General features: G+C 45.9%; 3 protein-coding genes across 3 annotated transcripts in view; all 3 read left to right on the top strand.

Annotated features, from left to right (window-relative positions):
* LOC128722674 (cadherin-related tumor suppressor) overlaps nt 1–3,201 on the top strand; it is a 34,960-nt gene extending 31,759 nt beyond the window's left edge. The window contains exon 9 of the mRNA XM_053816351.1: nt 264–3,201. Coding sequence (XP_053672326.1) covers nt 264–3,201 — 2,938 coding nt within the window. The remainder of the gene's footprint in view (nt 1–263) is intronic.
* A 1,613-nt stretch (nt 3,202–4,814) lies between these two features.
* LOC128727637 (uncharacterized) lies at nt 4,815–16,651 on the top strand. Its single transcript, XM_053821567.1, has 10 exons — nt 4,815–7,988; nt 10,177–10,524; nt 10,622–10,750; nt 10,831–11,174; nt 11,236–11,338; nt 11,429–11,459; nt 11,547–11,733; nt 11,803–11,939; nt 12,028–12,148; nt 14,744–16,651. The coding sequence occupies exons 1-10, from the start codon at nt 4,815–4,817 to the stop codon at nt 16,602–16,604; spliced, it is 6,435 nt and encodes a 2,144-aa protein (XP_053677542.1). The 3' UTR covers nt 16,605–16,651.
* A 768-nt stretch (nt 16,652–17,419) lies between these two features.
* Nucleotides 17,420–17,964, top strand: LOC128725649 (COX assembly mitochondrial protein homolog). Its single transcript, XM_053819409.1, has 2 exons — nt 17,420–17,539; nt 17,595–17,964. The coding sequence occupies exons 1-2, from the start codon at nt 17,461–17,463 to the stop codon at nt 17,906–17,908; spliced, it is 393 nt and encodes a 130-aa protein (XP_053675384.1). The 5' UTR covers nt 17,420–17,460; the 3' UTR covers nt 17,909–17,964.
* Nucleotides 17,965–21,270: the final 3,306 nt, after the last annotated feature.

Below are 21,270 nucleotides of genomic sequence, written 5' to 3'. Positions count from 1 at the left end.
ATCTGTAGCCAAGCTACTTTCGACTATGATTGAGGTGAAAACAGTTGCGACAATGAAAATTAATTTAACCTGAAGCAAAATATTGCCCTAAGGTCAATGACTGGGCGGCTCCATCGTTATTGAAACCTTTTTTTTTAATTAAAACTAATAACCGCAAACAGTAAAAAACGATGGACAATTTGAGTTCATTGAATGGGGTGTTTTTTTCCTTTATCATTATCATTCATTATCTAATGGGGTGTTTTTTCCTTTACGCTTTTCAGAACTTTGAACTTCAACAAACACCATCTGCTCGTGGGAGGATTGATGACTGCGGATCCAGTTCTCGAGCGTCCAGGTCAAGTACATTCCGACGATCTAGTGGGTTGCGTGCACAGTATCTCCATCAACGGGCGTGCGCTGAATCTCAGCAACCCAATCAAGTCGTATGGCATCGAATCGACTTGTCAGCGCAGTACGAGCAGTACTGGTCCTTGCGCGGTTGGGTTGCCCGAAGATCCAGCTCAGCCACTTTGCGGCCCATTCGGCCAATGTATGGACCGGTGGCACACGGCGATGTGCCGCTGTGGAGGATCGATTCTGTCACCCGACTGTTACGGTTCTTTGGACGCCTACTCGTTGCAGGACGGTGCATTCATCGAGTTTGAGATCACGGAAAAGCACAAGCGCATGCAGCTGCTGGAGAGCATCTACAGCGGAAAGAGCTGGATCTGGAGCTACGACGTAACACGCAGCAGACGGCATGATAGTCATGCTGCACCGACGCTGACGATCGCTGAGGATCCCCCCAAGTACATGAGCATCATGTTCAAGACGAACAAGCCGAGCGGTGTGCTCATATACTCCGCCACTAGCAGCAAGCACTACACAGCGATCGAGCTGCGTCAGGGTCGGCTCTCATACACCTCGCATCAGACGTCCTACGTCAACGTGTCCACTTCCGGTGGTGGTGGGCACCATGACGGCTCTCTTGCCGACGGTAACTGGCACAACGTGACGTTATATTCGCACAGCCGCGTGCTGCAGGTGTTGGTCGATGGTCGAGCGGTATTGCCGGAGCTAGACGCCACTGGAGTGCATGACTTCCTGGATCCGTATCTAACCGTGCTTGCCATCGGAAACGTGCGCCGCGAATACTTCAACGCGGGCGACTCCGAACCAATGCCGGCATTTTTCCAAGGTTGTCTTGCCAACTTCACCATCAACGGTGAAGTGCAACCTTTCAACGGTTCTGGCAGCATCTTCCGCAGCGCGGTACACCGAGGAAGTGTAGCTCAAGGCTGCGCGTGGAGTGTCCTCGGGACGGCGCAGGTCACCAATCCGCTCAACATCGGCATCACGCTTGTGATCGTCTTCTTCGTGATGCTGCTGATCGGTATCTTCGTCTCGTTCCTCGTGGTGCGATGTCGTCGCCAGCACAAGGAGAAGCACGGTGCATTGGGACATTCCTCCACAGCGTTACACTCCAAGCAGAATGGGACCGGTGGTTCGACGTTACTGGCCGGGTCAGGTCTGGTGTCGTCCGGTGGTCTGCACGTGGATGGAAGTGGACGTGGACTACACTCCAGTGACCTGTCCGTGGTGGGGTATCATTCCGAGGGTGGTGATATGCTGCGAGGCGTTGGAGCCCATCATCTAGTTGGGCCAGAGCTTATCTCCAAGAAGTACAAGGAGCGAGACCTTGGTTCCACCGAACCGCAGCGTCCTCAGCGGCCGGACATCATCGAGCGGGAGGTGGTGAGCAAGAGCCCCCCATTGCCACCCCCAAGCCAGTCACATCACCCATCCGCCCCACACGACCACCCCAACAACGCATCCTCGATGGATCTCGGTTCTGAGTACCCGGAGCACTACGATCTGGAGAATGCGAGCTCCATCGCACCCTCAGACATTGACATCGTGTACCACTACAAGGGCTACCGGGAGGCTGGGGGAGTGCGCAAGTACAAAGCGACCCCACCACCCGTGGCCTCCGCCTACACACACCACAAGCATCAGACCTCAGCAGCGGCGGCGGCAGCCCAACAGCAGCACCGTCATTCACCGCATCACGCGGCCACCGGAGGGCCATACGCGCCCCGCGTACTCCCACCTCCCCAAGCTAGTCAGCCGCCACCCTCGAACGCGTCGGCTCATGCACGCCAGCACCAGTCCACACCGCTGGCCCGGCTCTCACCCAGCTCCGAGTTGAGCTCACAGCAACCGCGTATCCTGACGCTGCACGACATCTCCGGCAAGCCGCTGCAGAGTGCCCTTCTGGCGACGACCTCAAGCTCGGGAGGTGTCGGTAAGGACGCACTGCACAGCAACAGTGAGCGAAGTCTCAACAGCCCCGTCATGAGCCAGCTTTCGGGACAGAGCTCGAGTGCACGCAGCCGTTCCAAGAACCCGGGTGGAGGTCCTTCGCAGCCACCCAACGTGGTATCCGTGAGTTCGGTTGTCGTACCGGTGGTTCACGGTGGTATGGGGCTGACGGCGGAAGAAATCGAACGGTTAAACGCCCGGCCACGAACCTCGAGCCTAGTGTCAACGCTGGACGCGGTTTCCAGCAGCAGTGAGGCGCCAGGACGCGTACCAGCGCCTCATCTCTCGCACATGCACCACTCGCCGGCGGACATCGACGCACACAGCTCGACCTCGACTGACGAGAGCGGAAATGACAGCTTCACCTGCTCCGAGATCGAGTACGACAACAACAGCCTCAGCGGGGACACGGGCGCCAGCGGCAACGTCGTGGTCGGAGGCAAATACGGCAAGGCCCGGGACGAGCCTGGTCGTCGCAGTGACGTGGGTGGTGCTGGTGTACCTGGCGGTGGTGGTGTCGGCGGTGGTGGAGGCGGCGGTGGCGGTGGAGGTGGTAACGGAGGTGGCAAAGGTACACCCCATCTGCCACCGGCGTCCTCGTACGATGGGTTTGATTCGTCCTTCCGAGGATCGCTCAGCACGCTGGTCGCCTCCGATGACGATCTGTCAAGCCACATGGTGGGTATCTACCGGCAACCGAATGGTGGAGGTGCTGGGTCACCCTCGGCGACTGGCTGGGATTACCTGCTCAACTGGGGCCCTAACTTCGAGAGCTTGATGGGCGTGTTTAAGGACATCGCCGAGCTACCCAGCGACGTGACGGTGAACGGGCGGGTGCCGAACTCGCTGCGCATCCCCACCGGTGTGCAGCCGAAACCGTCGGAGGAGTACGTGTGAACCTGCGATGCGCATTGTACCATTTTTGTATAGACCCGGGCTACCACGGGCGCCGTATGTAGCGCGTATGATAAGAAACCTGCCAACTATCCGCATGTAAATAGTGCTTCCACCAACCCACAGAGGGAGAAGTCGGAAGGGAGGATTCAAGAGAGGAGCCTTGTATCAAGGTCCTTGCGGGGCAGTAGGAAACACATCAGCGTTGAGCGCATTGCGCAAGATAGGCTAATGCGCGAATGTCATGTGTGTCTTCACAGCACTGCGGAAGGCGCTGCCAGAGCCGTGGGCGTATTCCGTAGCGTGCGAACTACTCTTGCCATATGCCTTTAGAATTGTAAGAAAACCACCGCCCGCTGGGTGAAGTAACTTGAGGCCTTGTGGATGCCTTCGATTTTAATGCGTTATGAGACTGTTTTATTTTTAACATCGAATCGATTTTAGATAACCGTATCGTATTATTATTAGCTTCTTTTGCCTTTTGTATGTACCGCCTGCATTCCTCGTCCAGACTAAAAAAAGTAGAGAAATGTTGGAAGAAAAGAGAAAGAGGGCGCCAGCGACAGCACGCGCTGCGCCGTACAATTTTAAATAACTCAACTTTAAACTACCAGCACAAATAATTTTATAACTTTCCTGTACATTTGTTAGGCAATTGATGATGAGCTGCCGGTAGCGAGCCGGAGAGCGCGAATAACGATTGTTACGCCACGTCACGTAGGTGACGATGTCATGATCCCTGCGGGGTGCGTTACAATAAATAATTGTGAGACAATAAAACTTCACACCTCTGTAAAATGTACAAAAACCTTTTGCTAATCTTTGGTAGCACATCCGAAACATCACCTTTCTTCATGTCAACAGAAAATCGCAAATTTATAGACCAACAGCAAATTCACTAGTGCAGAATGTCAATGTTTTGTCACAGTCTCGCTTTGCGTATTTGTTTCTCACTATCTCTTTCTGCATCCTATTGCACTGCTCAATAGTGCGCGATTGATGCAGTTGCACTGAGGCAGCCGCTTCATATTGCACATTGCGCTATAGCCTCCTCGATGTGACCCTATGTAGGTCGTTTGTGTCTCTATGGTAACGTCAGTGGACCACAACAAAAACGCGGTTCCTTCGCGTACCAAGGACTATGGAAGAATGTTATGCTCCCAATTTTGCATACGATCTCTTTTCAATAGTTTCTAAGTAGATTACCGTAAAATAATTAGCAAGTAGTAAGTATTGGAGAAAATTTCTTTAGAAAAAAACCGCAATGAAATTAGACACGATCTGTTTTACATATACGCAAAAAAACTCAAATGAAATGAAATGAAGTTGTTTGGCATAGGCTAATGTGTAGAGGCACCCGTTGTCCTTTGGGGTTGGGTTTTCTTGTGGCTTCGGTTATATATTTCCCGATCGCCGCTTTCACCGAACACGGTCAAGAAACGCGCGTTTAGTTCTAAGTGACAATTTGTACCGTCCGGTTTGTTTCGCCGTGTAGACGATGCTTTGAACTATTACTCATCTCGTCATCCTTCGCCCGTGTAAATTGCAAGTGCCGGCTTGTAAAGTGATACACTTCCTTAGTGAAGTGTATTTTTTTGTTACCAACCCTAGTAGATATGTTTTTCCGCCGGGTGTTTGCAAAGAACACCGCTAGTTCCTCAAGCAGCGGTGACAGTGTGTCTTCGGCGACAGGTAACCCTGCTCGGGGAAACATGCACAATCCGGGAATGTCCTCTGGTAATGTGCCTCTGGAGTCACCGGCCCGTTATCGGCGGGCGCTCAATGTCGAGAACAATCATCGGGTGTTATCCGTGTTACAACTGACGCCGCTGTGGGAGTACATCATTCGCAACAATGAGCTGCCGGTTGGGCTCAACATGAACGAACTTTTCCGCGAGTTTCTGGAACGGCTACATGATCCCGAATTTCAAGTGCGCCAGCATGCACTGCGAGTCTTGATTGACGTGATCATAGTGCTACGAGACGAGACAGATGTATATTTCGCGCCACTTCTGCCACCAATTATTGACAATCTAGGCCATCCTTCTCCCGCCGTGCGGAAGGGCGCATTAGACGTGCTGAAAGTGTACATTGCGCAAACCAAGCTGCCAGAAACGGTGATGCTGGAAATCATGAACTACGGCATGGACCGAAATCCCAAGGATCCGCTCAGCAGTCGCTACATCGTGGGTGTTATGCTGGCCTTGCCCTCGCTCATTCAGCCCGCCATTCTTACCGCGAAAAGAACGTTCATACTGCGAGCCGTGATAAACGCACTTGGCGGAAAGATGGTACAGATCACCTACCAAGAGATTGCGCTAAAAATCTTGCTCAAAATCAAGAACACGATCGGGTCCCGAGAGTTTTACGAATGCATTTCCGTTGCTTATCGGCGTGATTTCGATCTGTTGTGTAACGTGTATGGTCTACCAAACCCGCCCAAAAGTCCTCGGCGCGATCCGATAATTCCTCCAGGAGAGCTACCTCTGGGCAGTGTTGCGGTGCGAAAGTCGTGGAAACCGGCCGGTGCTTCAGGGACACTCGCTTCCCAGCAGCATCTTTCGCCAAAGGCGCAGCGGTGGAAATCTGGCAGCTTCAGCGACGTCTCACACACGGCGCCAATCGGAAATCCGGTAAGGGTAGCTGGTTTGTCACATCGAATCGGCTCGGACGAAAGGCTGCCACATCACGACTACGTCCTTAGCAAAGGACCATCCGGGGGACCATTGTTACGTCGCGTAAGCTTGGAGAATATTGACGACTCAAAGGTGATCATGGAGACGGAAATTAAGATCAACAAGGAATCGGTCACCATGCGCATCCTGGAGGCAGAAAACTCCAACTCCAACTCTATAAGCGAGGAAAGCGAGGAAGATAACTCAAATAAACGTTTCGGAGTGGTGCGAGTACTCACGGATAGTGAACTGGAGGATAGTGTCACAGTTAAGTCCATAGGAGGGAACCACGACACGATGCAGCAAGAACTACTGCAGTCCTCTGATGCGGAATACATTAGGAGAACGCCACGACGAGTGCGATTCGGTGGCGAGATCGTGAAAATGCGCACCCCGGACAGTGATACGTTCGATCAAAGCGATCAAGATGCACTAACATTATCGCAAATCTCCAAACACTCGAGCCCGCATATGTTCTCATCGACGGCTTCAGAAGCAACGTCTTCGGTGATCGTGCCCCCTCCGCGATCATCCCTCAAATCAGCCTCGTTGTCCTCCGAACAGAGCAGCACCGGCTACTCAAAGGGGGCGATACGACGGCAATACTCCCAATCGGCAGATACTGAACGATCTTCTCCTCCGAGCACGATACTGGTGTCTTCTGATTGCAATAGCAGCATTACGAGCAGGCCGCGGCCTTCGTCGGCCAAATCTACCCTCAACATGTCCTGTACTGAGATTAATTCCGGATCCGATCCAGAAGACAACGTGTCTCAGTCGATGGCAACAAGCAGCATCGGAGAACAGAAGGAAGTGTTTGTAGCTTCCACATACAGGCCACATACGCGTCCGAAATCTTCTCTTGCTCGGCCAAAATTAACGAAAACTTTCTCCGCGGATGTGATAGACATAGAGAAACGGCCTGAAACCGCAGGTCAACCAGCGCCGTCACAGGTGCCACCAAGTGAGAATCGTCCCAAATCACCAGAATCGGTAGTCCCAGCGCCTCTTGATGCCAGTTCCATGCTCGCCGACAAAATTGAACAGGTCAAACAAGCCATTCAGGGCATTGAGAATAAGATTAACAATGTTGTGCTGAAGAAATCAGACTCCGCCGATAAGGCACAAGAGCAGGTGCATGCAGAAACTCCGAGATTGGAACCGAATCTCTCGCTCGAGGTGCTCATGAAAACAAACAGCACTGAAAATGCCGAAAATTTAGAACAGGATCCCTCCCAGGCTGAGCACAACGAGAAGGACTACACCAAAGAGCTCAACATTGAAATACCGACAGAGGAGAAGCTGCAGAATGCACCTCCACCGTCGCCAAAGCCATCCAGCAATAGCGAGGATACTGCAGGACAGCTCAAATCTGCACCGAGAATTATACGCTCCGGGATTCCTCGGTTGCATACGATGCCTTCTCCGAAAACGTTGCGCAGAACGCAACCAGATAACGGTGGCGGTTTGAGGTCACCTACAGCAGCAGGGATCGCTGCTAAGGGCCAACTCAATCCTCCTGCCACAGAGGACCGGGGACGAACGCGGTTACGAAGTCGTTCAGCGACATCTATCTCCTTGCAGCGAAGCATCTATATTAGTCCGTCTTCACTCAGCCCTAAGCCACACAGTGGCATTGAGATCATGCATAATCTCTTACGAAGCCCTTCTACGTCGCCGCATCGCAATCGGCGCAAAAGCTCGGCCATCAGTGAAAAATCTCTCGACTCACTGGTATCGGGCGATAAGAACAATAACAGCCAACCCATGTCCACCGAAGGGCTCGATGGGCGCACAGACAAATGCATCAATGTTAACGAGGATGACATTTTCGATGTCTTTGGCAAAACCATAGCAACACAAACGTCCGTCGATGGAATGAGTGAGCCACCGTTCGTGCCCTTCAGTCGGGCGCCTTCACAGGCCACATTGGCACAACTCAGTGCATCCGGAATAGACGATGGAAAGGTCGCTTCATATTCTATGGACGCAGGACACCATTCGATCGAGGTGCGTCCTATTTCTCCCAGGTCATTCCAAAATCATCAAATCGTCAGCTCCTGGGAGGATTTGGGAATAGTGGACCGTATGACACATTTTCAGCTGAAAAGTGCAGTAAGTTTTACGAAGCCATGTTTTTTGGTCACATAAATTACTTTAGCTTTAGCACTCTCGTTTTCCTTGGGGGCACAGGTAGCCGTCATGTAACGGTCTGTATATACGACGTAGGGAAAGAAATCTAGATCAGGCCAGTAAATAGAACTATACCTACGGCGGCCACTCATTAGAGTGACCAATTTTCTTGCTCTGTTCGAGCTCCGCTTTGACCTCATTTTTGCAAATTACACAAAGACCGCGAGGGTAACACCGAACCGTTTCCACAGCCTGCCGGACGGAGCAAGTATGCTAAGGCACCTGTTATACGTCGGAGTTATAGGTCGAAGCGAGTTCTAAGCCTCTGCTGACGGTAGAAGGATCTAGCGACACGTAGTTCGCCGATTCGTCGGTGATTGCTATCAACAAGCCTTCTTTTCCATGCCTCTCATAGTTTGACACCTTTTACATACATGCCACCTGTGGGTGAACCTTTTGCGTGAAAAGGCAGCTTTCTCTTCAGTGTTGCTTCTGACTATTGACCAACAAAACCTTAAACCGTACCGACGAAGTAGCTCCATCGATTAAAAATCTAAAATCAAGTGCAGCACGCAATCGTTGCGACAAAGAGACGTGACTGTATATTCCTAACCACGAACAATATGAGAGGGAGCAATTGTACCGGGTAATTGAAGAAAAAATCATCTGTAATCTCTTTTCTGCAAGTTAACTATCCACAAGTAACACAATCCAATAAATTTCCCTGGTGTAAAATTTTATTGCTTTTCGAACTGCGTTTATATGTCATGTTTATTACATGCATAAACTATTACTATAAAGCTTAATTAGAAGCTTATATAGGATATTATACCCTACTTGTTAGCAATTTTGGATCATCACGTGCAGAGCATAGTACTTTTCCTTATTTTTAATATAATAATGAAACACCGGAAATGAAAATGTGAACATACTTCCAGTAACTTCACAAAAGCGATACACGACATGAACCAATGGCCAGCCAAGTTGTGCAGTCTGTAAAACAAGGTCAAAATCGAATTTAATCCGTCATTTATGACGTGTCTGCTTGAAACTGCTCCAAATAACATATTGCGTGTCTCGCGACATGAGCTACCAAGCTCTCCCATGTGACTACATTTCTCGGAAAGCACAAGTTGCTACGGAAAACTACGACTCACCTACATCCATGTAATTTTCCTATATTTTTCAACCACGCGCAAAAAAAAAGCTGAAATGACTTTAACAGCGACGGTGAATTCTTATAACGCCTTATCAACGTCCGGTTTCGTTATTACGGGTCGATCTACTTTAGCTAGCTTGGTTCTTTTCCCGCTCTCGATTCCATGAGTAGCGCCGCATGCCGCACACTTAGGCACCTTCGTCCTTTCAAACCGGGAACACACTTTTTGACCATCACCCATCGTTTCTCAGTGCGCGTTTTCTCTTTCCAACGCTTAAGAAAGGAAATAAAATGGTGTCAACGCACTAAATCAATTCCACACGTCTGAGAGAATGGAGAGCAGCTCGTGGCAAGACTTTCGTTTTCGTTACTTGAACCAATCCTAATCACAAAGTTTCGTGCTAGTAATTGTACCTTGGTTGCGGTCAAGCGGGCTCCTCCCGCCGGAGAGGGAGGCTATTTCCGATTATGATTGTTTGCATCGCTCTCGCACGACGCGTTTTTCCAAAAAGTCTACACTGCTCGCTCCGATAGCCTGGCCTCCACCATGCTGCGGTGTTCTAGAAAGGAAATCGGGAGTTCTTCGTACTCCGAAGGAGTTTTCTAGGTTAGGAACGAACACATAAGCTGCCTGTGACGTTTGACCGCAACGCTTGCAAATCCGAGGTTTAGTAGCTCTCCTTGAACCGACCGGATAAGGTTGCCGGTCATTTTGTGATTAGTTTGGCAGACAACCTAACACATCACGGAAAACTCTTGTTGAATAACAGTGCATGTGCTACCGGTGCTGCCGGTTCAAAGATAAAGTTAGTGCTAGGGGTTTCGGCGTAAAATATCGATAGAAGCGATCTCTAAGCAAAGTAGCAGCACCAGCAACAAAAATGAGAAATGTATTTATCTGACTTCATTCAAATTTATTATTTTTAAAATGATTTGCCGAAAGTACAGTGCTATAAATCGATATATTCAAGCTAATAGTGACCGTTCGACAAATTACGCATCCGATTTCAGGACTGGCGACAACGATCTCAAGGATTCTGCTGTATCGAGGAAGCGCTTAAATCATCCGACAATCTGGCGAAAGTTCAACCGTACTTAGAATCATTGTTGCGCACGTTGCTAACTTCGGAACGAAATCCTGACGTTATAGAAGATAAGATACGAATGCTGGTCAACCTAGTATCGCGGCTTCCGCTCGAGAACCTGGAAGATCGAGTAGGACAAATTATGACCGGTTTATGCCGACAAGGCGGTCCAGGGAGCAATACGGTGGCGAAGGCGTTGATGCAACGATTACCCACGGCTGCCATCGTGCAACGACTACTCTCGGATGATTTCCTGCATGCCAAAAATTCTAAGGTTAGATACTAAACTCATTTTAATAAAAAAAAGGGCAAATGTATTAACACAAAAGATACGATAAAAATGAATTTTCGTTTTCTCAACTTTATAATAGTTCCGTGAGAATGCATTGCAAACTGTGCTGTTTGCACTAATGACATTCCCAAGTACCTATTTTGATATCAATTCCCTCATTACCCGGGCAACGGAAGCGGCACTAGACCGGAAGAAACGTGTACGGCACGTAAGTATTACGACGATCGGCACTTGTTATTGAAGAGCCTGACAGACTCTCTTTGTTTCGCGTCCATTATGTTTCCACAGGCTGCACTGGACGTTCTTGCTGTGCTAGGACAAATTAGCTCTCCTAAATTAGTTCTAGACGTTGTCTGTGCCGCAGTGGGTACGCGCCCGGAGGGCAACCATTTGATCACTGCCGTCAAAGCACGCCTAGCTCGGAAACAGCTTCCATTTATTGGTCCGGACGACAGCGTGGAGTACGCGATTAAGGTGCCATCCAGTCGTAGCAGCACAGTTATTATGTTCGGAGCCGACGTCGACTGGATTGAGGCAGGAAGTGGGTCAGCATCACCCACCTTAAACGCACCTGGCCGACACAAATATCCTAGCTTCCAAGTTGAGAAAAGTTCCTTTGACGACACGAGGCAGTATGTGTTGACGAGGCTTTAATACCCCAGAACCGATATTGAATTAGTTAAAATATTCCAGGAAACCGAGCTTTAAAGTGTTTGAAGAAATCAAGCAATCAAGCGATTTAACAAAGCATGTGACAAATCCTGGATGGAGTTCCAAAATCCCCGTCTCATACTCGGTAAAGCGTCTACGCAGCCAATTTAATAATTATTTTTTTAAGAATTGTGAACACTCTTGATCATGTAATTTTCTTCTTCTACGATCGCAGGACAATGTTACCCATCAGGCTGCGTCCAATAGTAAGTAAATACCGCTTTGGACAATCTGTACGAATCCAAATTGATCTTTGCATAATCTAAAAGCATCATGTATAACTTTCTGCGCAGCCTCACGACCTCTCCACAGCAACGGCCAGTCCATCAGGCCGTATACCGAGATGTTGGATGGCAAACAGTTGGAGCTATATCCTGGAAAATTTGTTACCAGTACCAACCGTAAAATAGAAGGTCTTTTTTCCGGCATTCCACAAATCGCCAATGGCAAAATTTCACGCAATGGAACGTCATCGTGCAGGTAAACCTTTTTGTTTTACACAAGCATGCAATGTCCAGCATTATGAAATTCGACCTGTTTGCTGATCAGATTTCCCGAAATGGACCAAAAGGCGATAGGCAAATCCTTGGCCATCAAAAATAGCAATCCTTACGAAATAAAAATACCTCGTTCGCGTGGTAAACTGCATTCTCGTAACAGCGATGGGTTCATGAGTGATACCATCGGTAAGTTGTCCAAAATAGGTATTTTTTAAACGCCATCAACACAGATATTTAATGATGCAAGATGTTTTGTTTTCGATACCATCTGCAGCTAGTGCCAATAAGCAGGTGAACAATGACATCCGACCTTCTACCGATCCGATGGTGGAAAACGAGGGCTTTAGACAATCGAGATGTGGAATGCGGTTCTACAACCCCAACTTAATGGGAAGGTGAGTTTCTCGATAAGCATTTACTTCCCTAAAATCATAGGTATTACCGCTTACTTTTTTCTATATCAAGAAAATTTGTTATATCTTCTACGCTTTCATATGTTGTGGGTATGAAAAAAAATAACAAAACAGAATGCTTGTAGTTACGGAGGGACATCAAAATTAATAATATAAAATCTTTTTTCATTTACGCATCAGGCGCATCTTTATGATTTTTGACTGAAAATGTTTGTTTAAGTCAGGTTTGAGACTGCCTTGGATTGAATCCCGTTCCATCTATCGTGAAAGTGGGCTGACGTCATTGCATTTTAGCTGGTCACTGGACCCCGTTTTATGTGGCGTCTTAAAGTTTCGAATCACGCGATGTTCACATCACCTTCTACTTCCATAAATGAGACACTGGGGTACAATTTTTAGTGGCCCTTAACAGCCTCAGAACCAACTTTATCAGTTCACTCAGAAAACTCCTGGAAAAAAGAGGTCAATGTATCTAGCGACCTTGGTAGGGAGAAATTATAGATCCCTTGGTTTCAGTTACAGTAACAGGCTATCGACTACAGGCTATCGACAAGAAAACAAGCTATGCTTGGGAGCACCATCAGCCACGTTGTGGCAGTTTTGGAGATGTTTTGACTAATGATCCCCATGACAAATCATAAGCTATACTTACGGCGTTCTGGCTATGTTATAACACCTTTTGACGGCGACAATGGCAACGCTTTTTTCGAGCCCCATCCGTCGTATTGGTTTCCCGTAACGAGGCATTCTGACGACGGGGATTTTCCCAGCATGCTTCGAGCCACTGTAACATTGGCAGCTGCAAAAACGCTGTCGCGATTGCTATAATATCAGTTTTAGTCCTCGTTTATTTCCTATGCCTCAAAAATGAATGAGAAAGGAGGCATGCCAACCGTGTGCCTCGCATGCGCCCAACGACGTTTTCAAAATAGCGGGGCGACAATATAAACAAACCACGCAGTAGAACATTCTGAACGGCTTCCAGTTTAGGGGGAGGCCATACACTAGGACACGATAGCTAGAACACCCACACAGTGAAAAACCGAGGCAGGGGATGGTCCGTTCATCGCCTAAGTATATAGCTGTTACCCGGTAACCCCCAATGAGCGGTGGAGCGGTGTTGGCGTCACGCATTTACTCTGGCCAGTGCCGTGTAGCTTTCACAGCTATATCACATCGCACTGGACATCACGGCTCAATTTTCGTTGACCAGTCGCGTAGAGGGGCGAAGGACTCCGGTTGATTACAATACATACAGCCAGAGCATGTGGTGGTACTAATCGATGTGGTATTTATTCCGCACGTACTGGCTTTCATCTTGCGGTCTACACAGGACCAAATCGCGAACCTATGGTTCAAAAGTAGGCCAACGCGCTTACGTTGACCAGGCCAGCCGTTCAGTGTCGTGTCCGTTCTTTCAAGGATCATATCGTGAAACGTTCGTGGCCTCGTGGGGTCGGTCCGTATCAGTAGTTTTGGTCAAATGTCTACGAATGGTTCGGCGGACCTTAATTTAAACGCACGGCTACGGTCCGTCACTTGCCACGCGCTTTTCGTTGCGGTTGGGAACCGTTTGTTGCTAGTGAGAGTATGTTTTTGAAGCTCGTTCCTACTTATCACCGATTATGCGGTAGTTGTTTAGGCTGCTTTCAACAATTTAGTCCCTGCTCCTGTGAGGACGAAGAAGAGTGTCAACCATCGGTTGCCGATGCCCAGTGCAGTGACAATAATAATAGTGTTATTGGCCCAAAGAGCACAATGAATGAATGCGAAACTTTGCCCAATCCAGGTTGCAGTGGAACTTCGACGGATAGCATCGTTCCCACCAATAACGGTGGTACCTACGATAGGTTGCTGCGGACGCATCCAGAGCTTGTGCGATTGTGCCAGTGGTGTTTCCTCAAGCCTAGACAAAAATCGGCGGCAACCGATTATCATGACAGTTGCAATGAAGATAGACCCGGTGTTGGGCCGTCTTCAGAAGTCGGTTGCCTCGATTTAACGGCAATTACAAATGTAGTCCCATTCGCGAATGCGTCTGCTTTCGAGACTCCTCAAAAAATGTTCATTCCTCGAGAATGCGAGGAACGGGATAATGGAGCTCGTGTTGTGTATCCTGTCAACATACCCAACGGAATTAATCAACCCACCACAGCTGCTAGCGACGTATTACTTGTAGTCGACCACATCACAGAAGCGTAATTCATGTTTATTCCAATAATAGGGGGTTTCTTATGATTTAAGTCGTAGTTTTGATAAGCAGCATTTGCTCGTTCACCGTTGCGATTAATTTGAATTCGTATATATGTACATGTATAACGGTCCTTGGCTTTAGTTACGCCTTCACGGCAAGGATCAATCATTCTATTCATATTGCTTTATTGATCGATACTACAAGGCAAATGCGTGTTAGAAGGTCGAACGGCGTTTATCCTTCTGATAGACTGGCCTTCGCAACCTATGGCATTCGGGATCGTATGATCTCTCGCAAAGCATCGCTTACAAAAAGTATGGCAATAATTTTTAATGTTTTTATTCTCCTCTTTTACATCATACGTTGGGGATTGCTTCATGCAGCCATAACAAACAGCAAACGAATACGCATGTGCAGAAGCAAGATTTAGATCAGCGTCCCAATTTATCACCGAGTAACAACTATAACAACCATCATACTGCTGCCAGCAGCGGGACAAACAATCGAAGCAACAGTGCGAGCCACGGCGGAACGAAGAATTACTATTGCGAGACAAATGTAAGGGCCAGTAGTGGCACTGCACCTAGTACACCTCGTCGGTCCCGTTTTCTTGGAGAGAATCATTCAGTGCCTGTCATTAACCAGGAGAGCTACATCATTCACCGAGACGAAAACTATGATAGTGACCAGGACGAACGGTCTAGTAATGATTCAACTTCTACCAGAATCATTTCCAACAGTATTTTTAACTTCCGTGACCCATCTCGTGTGACGATCAATGGAGAAGGACAGCATCCTATTGCTTCCGGTTCCGTAGATCGGAACAGTCGACTTGCGCCGTCCGCGTCAAGGCCGCAATCGGTTAATTCACATAAGGCCATAGATTCGGCGGTCCACCGACAATCACAGTCGGATGGACGACATTCACGTGGTAGCAACATTTCCTATAGTAACACATCCACCAAAAACAACTCCGCTGGAGACACCATTTCGCTCAAGTCGAACCGTTCACTTACGGACAGGGAAGTCTCCAACGAACGTCGAGACGATGGATGGTACGATGAAAGAGCTGCGACACCAATCCACAGTGAAATGGATGGTATCAGTTCGAACCAGATTCAGTATGAATCCGATTACGACGAGGAAGATGAACAGGATCGTAAGGTTGATGCAGGTGTAATTTTTAAGCCACCCTGCACACCAAAACGTTATCCAACACCAAGTCCCCATCCGTTGCAAGGATCATATTCTACGGAAGAGCTGTCAACCAATCGTAGTAGCTACAATCGGCTTGAACATGACGAAGGTGAAGAAGTTGAATTATCACATAACAGAAGTCGCTTACAGTCGACCAGCATGCGAAATTTGCAGCATCTCGAACCCCAAGAAGACTTGGAGGAATCCGTCATACCTTTGGCATCGAAAAAGGTACACAAAAAGCCTTTTCTGGTTCGAAGGAGTAGCAAGATCGCTCCAGTCAAAGAAGTAGTATCCGGAGTGAAGGCAAAGAACAAGCTTAACGAAGTGATATTTCAAAAAACGCTGCGAAAATTTGAAAAACCCAAAGATGCCTTAAGCAATTGCCTTGCGCATTTGGAAAGCCCGAATTGGGAGCAGAACATCAGTGGGCTACAGTTCTTTGTTCGGCTCATACGACACCATCCGGAAGTCATCGATACACAGATACATCTGCTTTCAGTGGCGTTGGCCAAGCAAGTGCGTAACTTACGATCGCAAGTTGCACGTGCTGCATGCCAAGCATCGGGAGAGTTTTTCTCTACTCATCGACGTTGCCTTGAAGGAGAAGCGGAAGATATTGCCACTCATCTGCTTCACCGTACGGCTGACACGAATAAGTTCCTGAGAGCCGACGCAACACAGGCATTAGAGTCGATGTGCGAAAACGTGTCAGTTCCCAAGGTGGTCCATATCATTGCATTCAAAGGAGCCACTCATCAAAATGCAGTTGTCCGAACAACGGCTGCCAAATTGCTAGATAAGGTTGTGCAGCAGATATCTAGCGAGAAAGTGTATACACTGCCGAAAGAAACCCGGGACAAGTTAATACTAACTGGAGCTCATCTGCTTCTCGAAGGGTCACTGGAGACTCGCAACTACACGAAGAACATGTTCAAACAACTTTCCGATCATCCGAGTTACAGCAAAGTATTATTAGAAGTGATACCTCCACGGACCTATAGAAATATTGAGAAATCACTGAACAGCATTCGTCAAATGCCCTGAAATGCAATCGACATAATCCTCAGAAAATAATGCACACACAGTTTATCAATTTCTTATCGATGTTTAGCCATATCTGATCTATTCTGATTCTACGACCATCTGATCGATAGCCATAGAAAAATCCAATCTTTGAAATCAAGTCCTTAACAATACACATCATTAACCAATAGTTCATGTAATATGATTTGTGATACTTCAATATAAATTGCATATTTGTACGTTTTCCAACACAGAGATACAGTGTAGAGATAATATTTAATAAAAAAATCATGTATTACACGGAAATTGTAAATTACAATTGAACAAACCTTGTCCCTTTTTTCTACACCGTTCAGTACTCGTTATCCGCATCCGACATGTTAAATCAATTGGTTTCGCTTATAGCACGCTTGCGAGCCAGAATTCGGATGATCTTATCTAAATTATAAGTCATTGTTCGCTTGAAACATATTAGTTTTATCACTAAAATACGCCATCTTTAACGTTTTCACACTATCTCTGAAAAAACAAACCTAGTTTGAACTCGACGTTGTAAACCTGTTAATAAATTGCATTTAAAGTGTTGGCAACAAAAATGTTTTTTTGGCAATTTAACTCGCGAAACAAAATCATATTTTTAATAAATCGTTGTTTTTAAACGTAATAACCAAGAACGTGTTGTTTATGTAGGGAGCTGCAAAACTACAGCTTCAGTTTAAAGGTAGAAAGGCATTTGTTCTGGCTTTTTTATTTTTATTCAGGAATTATGAACCATCAGCTGATACTTCAGCTGTCATTTATTTGCAGCCAAAACAGCATCACGCCAATCTTTTCAATAAATCCTTGCCATTTGATGATAAATATTGAATTAAATTGAATGGCGCATTTCTACGATAATCATCAATCCGATTCCAATATTCCTCTTGGAGCGAATAAAGGAGGACCGCATGGATTGGGTAAGTATATTCTTCAGGGTTTGAAAATGGCATTCTTACATAAGTTTATTCGTAGGTGATCCAGAGGATAGACGGCTTCGGAAAGTTGAGATAGAAGTACTGATTCCGAAGATAATGCGAGAAAGGGCTAAAAAGGAAAAATGCACTGCCGAAGTACAAGCATTTGAGGAATGTTGCAAGGGTTCTGGTTTGTTCATGGTGTCTAAATGTCAGGAGCAAAACGATGCCCTTAAAGCATGCAGTATGCAATGGTACCGAAATGATGCATTCAAAAAGGAATGTACAGACATTTATTTGGCCGAGCGGCGTGAATTTCGCAGGACAGGTTTACCTAAAAAATTTAGAACGAATGATCCCGTGCCTCAGTAAGCATTCAAGTGGTTCGTTCATTCAATATTTCGATTGCTAGTTTAAGGAAGATAAGTTTCATACGTGATGTTGTATAATATATAAGTTGTATAATAATAGTTGTATAATATATATGTTGTATAATATATATATATTACCAATTAATCAAGTGTTATTCCATGTGCACCTCCTGGTATTGTTGCACAATTTTCTGTTTGTTTAGGTTTCTTTATGCTTGCTTGTTGGATTTTTCGTGCAAAGTCCATTCAATGCCAGTCGTATAATGTAGTATAATTTTCGGCAGCCTTTCAGCATTATCAGTACCCATAGACTTGTGATGAGCAACAGTATTAATATCACATCTAAAGAGTAATAGATAGGCCACGCGAGTTCCGAACCAAATGAACGTTCATAACGTTTTGCTCCGTTTTCAATAACATTGGTTAATGACCAGATTGCCAAATCCAGTGGTTTTTGGGGACGTTGCCGATAAGCTTTGGATAGCGTTTGCGCCATTAGCCATGTTCTATACCATAGAATCAATTATAAATTAATGAAATACAATCAACAGGTTACATACAGAATACTCACCTCTCGTTTAGGCCAGCACGAATACGTTGAGAAACGTAGGTGACATTATCAAGCATTTCGTAGGCCATACAAACTCCTGCTTCACGGTGAACTAATGCGGCAGAATTTAAAAACTGATCTCCATATATTGGCACTGTTACCATCGGTACACCACAATGCACTCCTTCAGAAACGCTCAGTAAACCTCCATGAGTCACAAAAAGTTTTACATTCTTGTGGCACAGTATGTCTCTTTGAGGAAGCCAATGCTGTGTAATTACATTTTCTGGTTTATCTTCCATTTCTTCCTCCCATTTCCAAACCACTGTTTGCTCTAATTGTTTAAATGCCTCTAGCATTGCATTGCGTTTAGGAATCGGGAGGGTTGCAGATTTTAAAACAGATCCAAATGATACTATTATCACACCGGCGTGTGCATGGTCCATGAGGCTTTGTAATTTATCAGGTAACGGCTTCAAGGCTTGAATGTGCACACCTCCGATTTCTATCACAGATGGCACCAATGGCCGAGCTCCACTGAGTGAATAATGCTGATTGACTAGTATCAAAGATGTGTTACGCACAATTTCACTTACATCCGGTATTACAGCATCAGGAAATTTAGACCGTAGTAACAAATTATCACTATTTTCCATCGTCTTGTACAATAATTTTATAGTCCTGGTAACCAGCCAATTTTCAAATCTTTCTGCAATTGACATTTTCTCAGAAAATGTGCTAAATTCTGACGGTATGTAGGAGGGTATGTCTGGTAAGGCAACTCGATTATAGTGCCAAGGCATCAAGGCACAACTACTCAATCCAACGAAGGGAACCTGCATAATCCAGCTCACTCCCGCCATACAATCGGTAGCAAAGACTTCCATCACAACCAAATCATATGGATCGGAGCGATGAATATGTAGTACTTCGTTAATTGCGGCAGAATGCAGAGCCGCCTCACAGCTTCCTCTCCCCCATGCAGCAAGTTCAAAGAACTCTCTAAAGTTATCCATAAAAGTCCGGCCTGAAAAATTCTGTACAAATTGACAACATGAAATTTTATAGGAATTCCATTTCCATTTCATCCACTCGTAATTATTTTATATTCTAAAATTACCTCCAAGCTAAAAGTGTTTGTTAAGATATTCTGCCCTTCAAATCGAAAATCGTGGTAGTTACGCACGGGATTGGGATCAGGAAAATAACTAACCACCGTTACATTGTGTCCCGTCTCAGCCATACCGCGCATTATTGGATAAAACACTTTGAAATGACTCAACCCAGGATGAGGAAAGAGACCCAAAATTCGATATGCATCACTGCATGAAGTAGCTGATAGAACGAAAATGAATGTTGCTAATTTCCACTCGTGAAACATTCTGTAAAAGAAGCCAATTTTAGTTTTATGGACAGTTGAGGTTTGAAACTAAATAATGTTGATTAAGTTATTCAAATATACTTAAAATGGAATGTATATTGCTCTGAATTAGTTAAAATTTTTGATGAGACGCCTTATTAAAAAAATGAACAAGCAGTTTTAAGCACTATTTGATAATAACTTTCTGTCTGTCGCCTTTTGCGGAAGAGTTGTCGTATTTTCAATTTTAAGTAGGTATAAACTACCTTCCGTTTTGACCTGCTGAATCAATTTTATAATGCTTGCAAGAGAATCTAAGTACATTAATAGCTATAAAATCGTCTATCTATAGATTTATCGATTTATCTAGCTGCCTATTGAAAATTCTGATTTAAAATTGTTAAAATCAGACAAAAAATAAAAAATGTATCCTGAAATATCCTAGTATATTGTTATTGTTATTTATTTAAGAACGGCCTGGCCGTATTTGGTTTGGGTAATTTTTTGTGAGCTGAAAGGCATTTCCTCCCAACAGCCGCAGATAGCCTTATCCCGGGCTGACTCGGTTAGTTTTTGTAATGGTTATCCTAGGATATTGAAGGACATTTAAAAACGAGGATTTTTTCCATGAGTGACATATTTCGCATCTGTCAAACATTGCATACATCGAAAGATAGTCTTGTGTGGGCGAGGCTGTATCTCGCCGCCATTTTTGTAGATTGAAAAGTCAAACATCTCGATTAAACCCTTTGCAAGTGAAAATGTGCTTATAAGAGGTATTTTGTATAAGTTAATTCATCTTGTGGTGTGCACGGGCATGTAACCGTGCTGCGTTAGTAACAAAGTGATGGCGGACAATCCAGTGAATGTGCAAAACACGGATAAGTATTGTACGCATCAGCATTCAGCAAGTGCAGTAGCCGCCATTGGCAGCAACAGTGGGGGCGACGTAAATTCAAGCAATATTAATACAAATAACAATAACAGCAACAGGAGCGGCAATGGATGCATAAAAACACAATCGTCCACTGTTGCTCTTGATACAAATCCATCATGCAGTAGTAGAACAACCAGAATGTTAGATACTCCTACCAACGCCAGCTCAAATTCTGCACCAATAGCATCATCAGCGTTGAAGTCAACAATCGTTGCGGCGAGTGCAGCTGCAACGGGGGCGAAGACGATGGTTGTGGAAAGTGAGTTGGCATCTACAAATCACGTAGACCAAGCCACAGTGAAAATGCATGCTAAAAATAATGAAAAAAGTTCAACACCGGCAAAGGACAATCTGATCAGTGAGCGCAGTTACGATAATGGTAAATAATAATAATACTAAAGCATGGGTTGGGTATATGCGTCTGTGTCTGCCTGTTTGATTGGATGTTATAAATGTACATGAATCCTGGTACTATTTCATCAATTGTGCCCTGTTCTGTTATGTATAATTTGTCTA

Source organism: Anopheles nili, chromosome 3 (genome assembly GCF_943737925.1).
Source record: "Anopheles nili chromosome 3, idAnoNiliSN_F5_01, whole genome shotgun sequence".
NCBI classification, from domain to species: Eukaryota; Metazoa; Arthropoda; class Insecta; order Diptera; family Culicidae; genus Anopheles; species Anopheles nili.
This window is presented reverse-complemented; position numbering and strand designations above follow the sequence as displayed.

Bases quoted from the DNA above. Each gene is read 5' to 3' on its own strand.
- LOC128727637 (XM_053821567.1), top strand. From the start codon at position 4,815: ATGTTTTTCCGCCGGGTGTTTGCAAAGAACACCGCTAGTTCCTCAAGC. The intron at 11,175-11,235 runs GTATGTGTTGAC...AAAATATTCCAG, and splicing joins TCCTTTGACGACACGAGGCA to GAAACCGAGCTTTAAAGTGT. The intron at 11,940-12,027 runs GTAAGTTGTCCA...TACCATCTGCAG, and splicing joins GTTCATGAGTGATACCATCG to CTAGTGCCAATAAGCAGGTG.
- LOC128725649 (XM_053819409.1), top strand. From the start codon at position 17,461: ATGGCGCATTTCTACGATAATCATCAATCCGATTCCAATATTCCTCTT. The intron at 17,540-17,594 runs GTAAGTATATTC...GTTTATTCGTAG, and splicing joins AGGAGGACCGCATGGATTGG to GTGATCCAGAGGATAGACGG.